The sequence below is a fragment of the Salvia splendens genome, chromosome 20 (assembly GCF_004379255.2).
Source record: "Salvia splendens isolate huo1 chromosome 20, SspV2, whole genome shotgun sequence".
NCBI lineage: Eukaryota > Viridiplantae > Streptophyta > Magnoliopsida > Lamiales > Lamiaceae > Salvia > Salvia splendens.
This window is the reverse complement of record NC_056051.1, coordinates 12,038,616-12,047,693: the sequence shown is the minus strand read 5'-3', so window position 1 is coordinate 12,047,693 and position 9,078 is coordinate 12,038,616. Positions and strand designations below refer to the sequence as shown.

Sequence of the window (9,078 nt, the reverse complement as noted above, 5' to 3'; positions counted from 1 at the left end):
CGTCACTCGCTTTGAATCCAAACAATGCTTGAGAAGAACCCCGGTGGAGTGGACCGAAGTCTTAAGTTGGCTAAGCTGATTCTGAGGAATGGAGTCCAGTGTGGCTTCGCAGGATTAGAAGGCAAAGAACGAAGCGTATGCAAAGTGGAGTGAAGAAGAAGAAGTATGAAGAAAGCGTGAGAATTGTCATCGAATTCGTTAGGATTTAAAGTTTTTTTAAAGTCAAGTTTGATAAATAGAATTGGGACGTTTTATATATGTACGTACATGGAAGCACTATTCATTAAGGTGAAATTACATCCTAAATGCATAATTAAGGTCAAATATGGTCCACTATATATAAAATGGATGGTGTACTTTAGTTACAATTCGTGTGCGCATAGCAATAATAGAGTAAAAATGTTTGACTGGAACATAAAAATCGCAGGTTAAAGGATAAAATTATTTCATTATATACAATTCACTATATGCAATGAACGTATTTTACATTATATATTGAACTTATGATATTATCATGTTGCTACGAACCTTCTTATATGTAAATTGTTACCATTGTCATTTTAATCGTTATAAATTCAAAAGCACACTTACATTGAACTTAGATAATTATATATATTGAACTTGGGAAATTACATTAAAAAATTTATTCATATTTTTAATTTTACAAAAATCATAAAAATCAAATCTCAATTTGTTCATTTTGTTTTAGAATCAAATTAACTAAACGGAATATAAAACAATACAAAGCATGAAAAGAGGATGATGCTCACGTAAGAATGTATGTAGCATATGCACAACTTAGAATATTTCCGTATTATTATTTTGATAATAAATAAATAAAATAAAATAAGTGACAATATCATTATGTTAAAAAAATGTAAGAGAGAGTATATAAATCTAATAAAATATTTAATATATGAATAAAATATTAAGGGACAACAATATCGTCTAAAAAGATAAAATGAACTATAAAACAAATAAAAAGCATGCACATATAAATATTAATAAAACTTACTAACATTTGTAAGAAAAACAAGAATTTGTGAGTTATGAAAAAAATTACTCCTATTTGTAAACAAACTTAAAAGTACAATAAGTTCAGAGCCTTTGTCCTAGCGGCAATGAGCTTAGACATTAGTGTAAGAGGTGCCGAATTCGAGTCATCTTGACATCAATTGTAATTTCCTCCTTTTTATAAGAGTTTATCTGTAATTTTCTCCTTAATATAGGAGTTTCTTTAAAAAAAATTAAAAGTACAATAATAAGAATAGCAAAATAAAGAAAATAAAATAAAAAAAAAACAAAACAAAAACCCAACAAAACACACATCATCATAGCACCGTAACTTCTCTCCCTGCTTATTTCTATCGGAAACTACCGTTGACTCTTCACCTTAGCCTTATTTTCCTCGTTGTCTCCAAATTAATGATTTATGTATTTGCACGAAAAAATGTGATATTTTATTTTCTTCGTTGTCTTTGCTCCCTTTCGCTATTTCGTTGACTTTGGGTGTTTTCTTTGCATGAAAACTATGAAAGTAATAAAGTTGGCGACGAACATACAAAATTAGTTTCCAAGTATGATAGATAGATAGATAGATAGCTTCCGCGATTTCTTTATTTGGGAAGAAATAACTATTACGGCTAAGATGGAAAATATTCAAACAAAATTAACAAAAAATAAAAAAAACTAACATTACGAAAAAAACATAGATATGAACTACAACACTCAAATAGAGAATGATCCTAAAAATAAGATTTAAAAGTACTATTTTCTTTTCACCTTCTCTTACACGACCCTCTCTCCACAGGTTCCTACTCGCTTCTTCGGCTCTTCGCCTTATACAGGACTATATCTCCACCGCCTCCGTCTCCATTAACCGTTGCAGGAAGAGCTCTTGTCGTCGACCGCTGGAGTTGAATCTTTTGAAGAAGCAATTTTAAAATTTATCTAATGTTTGCATTGAAAAAATAATTCCACGATGAAAGAACATGTATTTATAAACAAAAACTAAGAGCATCTGCAACGGTGAGCACAAGCTCTCCGTCCGTCCTTGCCGCTGGCAAGGACACGCTTGTCCGCCGCTGCGCTCTTGCCGCAGGCACGGACGTGCTCTTAGCTAAGAGCACATCCGTGCCAGCGAGCAGGGCGACATGGCGTGTTTCTATTGGCCGTTGGCATTTTCTTTTTAAAAAAAAATCAAAAATAATACCAAAAATTAAAAAATATATATATTTTCGGATTCCCAAAAAATATATCCGTTTTATTACCATTATTTTGAATTTTTTTAAAAAAATTTAATCCCAAAACCATCTATAAATACACACATTCATCATCTATTTGGACGAAATTCGGTCACTTATGAATTTAATTATGTAATTTTTAATTTTTAGGATTTTAATTGCATACTTTTTAAATTTTAGGATTTTAATTATGTAATTTTTATTTTTTAGGATTTTAATTATGTAATTTTTATTTTATTTGTAATTTGTAATATTATTCCGGATATTTTTAATGCATTTTAATTTTGTGGAAATGTTTTTATTCAAATTGAATAATAGAATGGTGGGGCCCTTGTGCTCGTCCTTGCAGAAGAGCACGGCTGTGGGTCGGGCCCACAACCGTGCTCGTTGACAAGAGCACGGTTGTGGATACTCTAAAGGCCACCAATAATTTCTAAAACCTTTTAAATTCCACTACACATTATAGAAACAAAAATGCATTTTCTAGCTAATCAATAATAATTAAAATGAATATTAATTTATGATTTAATCAATTGGATACATTAATTCCAAAATTTGTAATCCTACGAAGGTAATTTAGTAAGTCAAGAAACGCATAAATTGAAAACTCCTCATAAATCATTAAATTGAATGATGGTATTAACATTGATTTGGCCATAGATTTCAAAAGTCATCAAATTTAATCTTTTCCCCACACTATCGGCAATTACATATGCCTACATTATTTTATTAATGGCATTTACTTTAGGAATTCATTATGTGATTTTGTTATTGTGATGATTTGCATCATTGAGCAATTACAAGAGTTAATTGATGGAAACGTTTTGTAATATTTTACAACCATCATCCAAAACTCCTAAAATTTCGAGATAATGCCAAAACTTATATAAATATTTAAAATGATGGTCAAAACTCGCTTTTTACATAGTTAGCAAATTATTAGAATATGCTGGTTGTCAATTTCAGAATTGACATTCCAAAAAATTACACTTAAAAATTATTATATACGTTATACGCAATTTTTATATGATGTGTACGTAGCTAAAAAAATACTGAAAAAAATATTACTAAGATACTACGTATGAAGCAAGTCACAACAGACCGTCAGATCATACTATTTGTTTCTATTGTGACTAAGACACGATTCTTATATTGTGATTTTTTACTTATTTCAACGTATGATTCTAAACTAAAGTTTGTTGACAGAAGAAAAAAAAAGAATTCGGAGATTTTAATGCAAAATGCATAATAAATTAAAAGTGAGGTTGTGTGGACTTTAATTTGAAGAAAATCGAGTAAACAATCTGGATATAAATCATTCATTCCAACCAATCTTAAACCCTAATCTAAACAAAAGTAAAGGCAAAACGCAAATATCTCATGCAAAAACTATGCAATGAGATAGTGGACATTGCATTACACACTATTCTTGGTAGCCTCTCTCCCATCCACAAATTATAACCACCATATTTCCAAAACTTCATTACAATTTCCTCATTCCTTTTGCCCTCAAAGAGGACATTCTGAGTTTTAGGTGTCTCACTCACAAGAGCGCGCACTCATGACAAGTGCGCGCCATCACCACAACTCATGATGGTTCAGCGCGACGTCCTTTTGCAGGCCACCCGAATTCTCCTCTTCCTCCTCCTCCTCTTTTTCGCCACCTCGCACGGTGAATCAGATAGCAATGTCCTCCTCAAGTTCAAAGCCTCCCTTGAAAACACAGCCGCCCTGGCCAATTGGACCGCCTCCAAGCCCCCATGCAGCGGTTGGAAAGGCGTCTTGTGCGACCGTGGCCAAGTGTGGGGCCTGAAGCTCGAGAATATGGGCTTGCATGGCGTGATCGACGTTGAAACCCTAGCCAAATTGCCCACTTTGAGAAGTGTGAGCTTCATGAACAATGATTTCAGGGGCTCCGTGCCCAACCTCACGCACCATAGCGCGCTAAAGACCGTCTTTCTGTCTAACAACAAGTTTTCTGGTGAGATCCCGAACAATGCCTTCTATGGGATGCGGTCGTTGAAGAAGCTTCACTTGGCTAACAACAAGTTCTCCGGCCCAATACCGGCTACGTTGGCAAAGGTGCCTAGGTTAGTAGAATTGGCGCTAGAAGACAATGAGTTTGAAGGAGAAATACCCAATTTCCAGCAGAAAGGATTGATAAAATTCAATGTATCAAATAATAGATTGGCTGGCCAAATCCCTCAAGGCCTCAGCCGTCTACATGCTTCCTCGTTTTCTGGTAAAATTCCTTCTGTTTTCAATTTTCTTTTACTCGTTTCTTTACCTTCAGAAATAAGAGCAAGGATATCAAATTATGAATTTTGGTAGTATAAATATAGCACATATATAGCTACAAAGCCTTTTTTTAAAGCAATTTTAGGGATAAAAGTATTGTTTTGTTCTTAATTCATGAATCATGACTACAAACTACAAAGCTTCATAGTTGTGTAGTGTAAGCAAAATATGGCAAGCAATTTATAACTAAAAAGCTTGTGATTGTGAATTGTTTGGTTCAAACCATCCAAAAATTCAGAAAAGAGTGAACTACACCCTATACCCTAAACTACACCAATGGCCTCTGATCTTGTCGAAAAATGCACCAATGGTCCCTAAAAATATTTTATAACCTTTTTAGTTCCTAGAAATTACATTTTTGGTACCTATCATCTTTTATACCCCTCTACATTTGAAAAATCTGGAGGCATTTTTAGTATTTGGAAATTACAGTTTTCGTACCTCTTCAATCATACAATTTTTTTGAACATACACAAAAGCACCTTTTGAATTAATTCACTTAAATTTTTTAAATAATTATTTGAATAACGTATAGATTAAATTTTATAATGAAAAAATTACTATAGTTTACTTTAATATTTTTAGTGAAAAATGTTACTTGCAAGAGTTCGCTTTAATTCACATTAGATATAATTCACTTAAGTTTTAATTATTTTACTTAAATAATATTTTTCACTATACTATTTTAATTAACGTTATTAAAATATTTATTTTTCACTTAAGTATAGGGAGTAACATTTAAATATTTAAGTAACATTTTTAAATAAAAAGATATTATAGTTTACTATAATATTTTTTCTTCTCAAATTTAAAAAATTTATGTTAAATTTTCTATAGTTCACATTAATATTTTTATTAAAAAATGTTACTATTAGATTTAATTTTTTCTTGGAAAATATACAGATTGATTGAATTATAAAAATAAATAAAGCATAATTTAAACATTTGGTTTCTTATTTAAATTTTTGCAATCATAAACTATCAAATATTATTTAAATGAGGGTTTCATTGACTTTTTAAAAGAAATGATTATAGAAGAAAAAATAAAATAAAAATTAAAAGGGAGAGTTGAAAGGTCCAATATGCCCCCAAACATTAAATATTCACACTAGTGGTGTCTAGGGTTACTTTAGTCTTATCGTACTAAAAATGATAAAAATAATTTTGAGGATCATTAATGCATTTTTCGACAAGTTCAGAGACTATTAGTGTAGTTCACTCTTTAAAAAATGTGCAAGCAATATATAAATGCAGCTAATACTCTATTAGTATTTGGCCATTGGGAAATGTCCCAAGAACAAAACTCAAATTTCATATTACTATTATGTAATTTGGGAATGCATTGTTGAACCATGCAACGATAAGAGTAAAAAATTTGTAAGCATATCTATTTATAGCTTTAGAATAGTAATTTGTAAGCATAATCTTTGACGGAGGGAGTTAGTTCATTCACTCATTTTAACAATAATAGAATGAAATGATAACGTTATATTTGTGGCAATCAGGAAACAAAGAGCTGTGTGGAGCGCCGCTTGAATCATGCTCCGCAAACAACGACGAGAGCTTCCAGCGCCTTTTCTCAGGTGTCGGGGCAGCCCTCGTATCCCTTTTAGGAGTTTGCATCTTCCTTATGTGTCACAAGAAACAGCAAGGAGGCAGCCCGGAGTTGAACCGAATGGAAAGAGGCATCGGAAGTGCATCGCCCGAAGGCGGGAAGCCAAGCGGGAGGCTGCTGACTTTCCTGAAAGAAGATACGGAGAGGTTCGACATGCAGGAGCTGCTGAAGTCGTCGGCCGAGATTCTATGCAGCAGCGTGTTCGGATCGACATACAAAGCGGGGCTCAAGGGGAAGAAGATGACTGTCAAGAGATTCAAGCACATGAACCAAGTGAGCAAGGAAGATTTCAACGAGCACATGAGGAGGCTCGGTCGCATCAACCATCGCAATGTGCACTCTATTCTCGCCTTCTACTACAAGAAGGAGGAGAAGCTCTTCGTAGCCGACTTTGTCCACAACGGTAGTCTCGCCGCTCCAAGACACGGTATGTTTCTATATCTATATACTCCCGCCGTCTTCACGTGAGTTGAAAGAAAAGAGGATAAAGTAGACATGGTATTTCCATTTAAGGAAATGTGTCATTAGAATGACATATCCAAAAAAGGAAAACATGTCACTTAGAATCGAAAACCAACCCTAATTCGATAAATTTTTATGATCAGGAAATCAATCACTGGAGTGGAGGACGCGGCTGAAAATCGTGAAAGGGGTGGCGAAAGGGCTTCTCTACCTGCACAACGAGCTACCCAGCCTCTCTCCGGCACACGGCCACCTCAAGGCATCCAACGTGCTCCTCGACGCCGACTTCAACCCCGTCCTCACCGACTACAGCTTAATCCCCATCCTCAACAAAGACCATGCAAAACACCACATGATCGCCTACAAGTCGCCTGAGTACAAGGAAACCGGCAAACTCACCAAGAAAACCGACGTCTGGTGCTTCGGACATTTGATTCTCGAAATCCTCACCGGGAGACCCTCCACCATAGACCAACAGCCTGATGTCAACCTCGCCACCTGGCTGGAAACCTCCGGCAGTGGTGCATCGGTGTTTGATCAGGATATGGCCGTCACGGGTGACATGATGAAGCTGTTGAAAATAGGGTTGAGCTGCTGCCAGGCCAGAGTTGAGAGGCGGCCAGAGATTAAAGAGGTGGTGGAGATGGTGGAGGAGATCAAAGACAAGGAATTTGATGATGATCTCGTATCATCATACGCCAGCGAAAGTGACATGCGACCATCAAGAGGATTATCTCAGGATTTCAAATCCATCAATTTATAGATCACTAAATTTACTTACATTGATAGATATTCTCATTTGCTCTTGTAATATTTATCGATGCTTAAATTTTTGATCTAGTGATTGATTTGTATTCTTAACTGGGAAAATCTGTTTGGAAATGATGTTATTGGCGTGCATTAACTATTACATCCTATGGCGATTAGGAGTCCCGATTAAGTTAGACATGAGTTTTAAGAAATACTCCTTTCGTCCCACTCTAAGTGAACCATTTTCCTTTGGGATGTCCCACTCTAAATGACACATTTCTAAAAATAGAAACATCACTTTCCCTACTTTTCCCCTCTCTCCTACTTTTTCTCTTCACTTAACTAACAAAACAACACTACATAAAATCTCATGCAGAAATAGAAATGTTCCACTTGGAGCGGGACGGAGAGAGTATAAAGGAAAGGTGGAAAAAGATAGTTGAATGAGTTTCATTTTTATATACTACCTTCGTCTCATGTTAGTTGGGTCGTTTTTTTAGGCATGTGATTTAAGAAATGGATGTATAAAAGCTAAAGTAGAAAGAGAATAAAGTACGAAAGATAATAAAGTTTTTTCCAAAAAAATGAGTATTAATAATTAAATATGTGTGAAAAGAGTTAGTGGAATGTATGACCTAATTACCAGGGGCAGACGCACGTGGACACAGGGTAGGGCTTAAGCCCTTACCCAAATTTTTTTTTATTTCTACTTTCAAATTTTTCTAAATTTTGAAAAATCATATTAAGTCTTTATCAAACAATGCTACTGAAGAACAAATTATCTTGTGATGAATAATTGTGTGGGGCTGAAATTAAAGAAGGAGAAGTAAAAATCTGCAGAAAAAAAAATGTAACAATGGCGTTTGGTAGTGTAAGAAAGAAGATGAGTAATTTTAGAAGTGAATTAATTAATTATAAAAGTAAAAGTCAAACTTACCCCACTTTATATGTTGAACTCATTTTTAACTTTTAAAAATAGAGAATGCATTATTTAATTTTATAAAAGTGCTATCACTTTTTAAAATGGGCACACATTTTTATTAAAAATTGAGAAGAAGGGAGTTTAAAATTTTAAGTGGGTACACGGTTTTGGAACTTTAAAAAATCAAAGGAATACAGAAGGGTTTAGAGGTTTAGAGCAGAGCGGCTGCAGCAAGAGGGTTTGAGTCTTTGAGACTTTACAAAAATTAATATTCAAATTCTACATAAATTGTGAGGTAAGGAGTTTATTAAAGTTGTTAATTTTATATTCTATCTCTTATCTTTTTAAGATTTTGATAGAATAGTTGCAAGTTAAAAAAGTTATAACAATGGTTGGTTGCAAGCTAATATTTGTGAATTGTGATTGTCTAGTATACAGAATACAATTATGTTATGTGGATGTGGGTGTTGATAGTATCTTACTGATATAAACTAATGGGAGATGAATGGATGAATGACAGTTTAATTGTGTATATTGAGGACATGTTTTGAACTATTGATAACGGACGAATCTTGTAACGTTTTCAATCAATGGGAACACGTAGGATTCAGTTGCCACAGCTTTAGATGTAAAACCACTGACATGTTCTTTTTATTAGATATATTTTGGACTAGTCGTATTAAAATATATGCATTTTTACAGTTGTTGTGATTGCGGTTTTTATATTGTATAATATTTATATATATATATATATATATATATAGGGTAGTGTTAATCTCATTTTTCCC

General features: G+C 33.9%; 1 protein-coding gene across 1 annotated transcript; it reads left to right on the top strand.

Annotated features, from left to right (window-relative positions):
- The first annotated feature begins 3,765 nt into the window (after nt 1–3,765).
- Nucleotides 3,766–7,506, top strand: LOC121781855 (pollen receptor-like kinase 1). Its single transcript, XM_042179555.1, has 3 exons — nt 3,766–4,485; nt 6,047–6,583; nt 6,762–7,506. Exons 1-3 carry the CDS (start codon nt 3,834–3,836, stop codon nt 7,379–7,381), a joined length of 1,809 nt encoding a protein of 602 aa, XP_042035489.1. The 5' UTR covers nt 3,766–3,833; the 3' UTR covers nt 7,382–7,506.
- Nucleotides 7,507–9,078: the final 1,572 nt, after the last annotated feature.

What these genes read in the sequence shown, in the direction of transcription:
- LOC121781855 (XM_042179555.1), top strand. Translation starts at nt 3,834, where the DNA reads ATGATGGTTCAGCGCGACGTCCTTTTGCAGGCCACCCGAATTCTCCTC. An exon ending in ACATGCTTCCTCGTTTTCTG is followed by an intron (nt 4,486 to 6,046) that starts GTAAAATTCCTT and finishes TGTGGCAATCAG; the next exon opens with GAAACAAAGAGCTGTGTGGA. An exon ending in TCTCGCCGCTCCAAGACACG is followed by an intron (nt 6,584 to 6,761) that starts GTATGTTTCTAT and finishes TTTTATGATCAG; the next exon opens with GAAATCAATCACTGGAGTGG.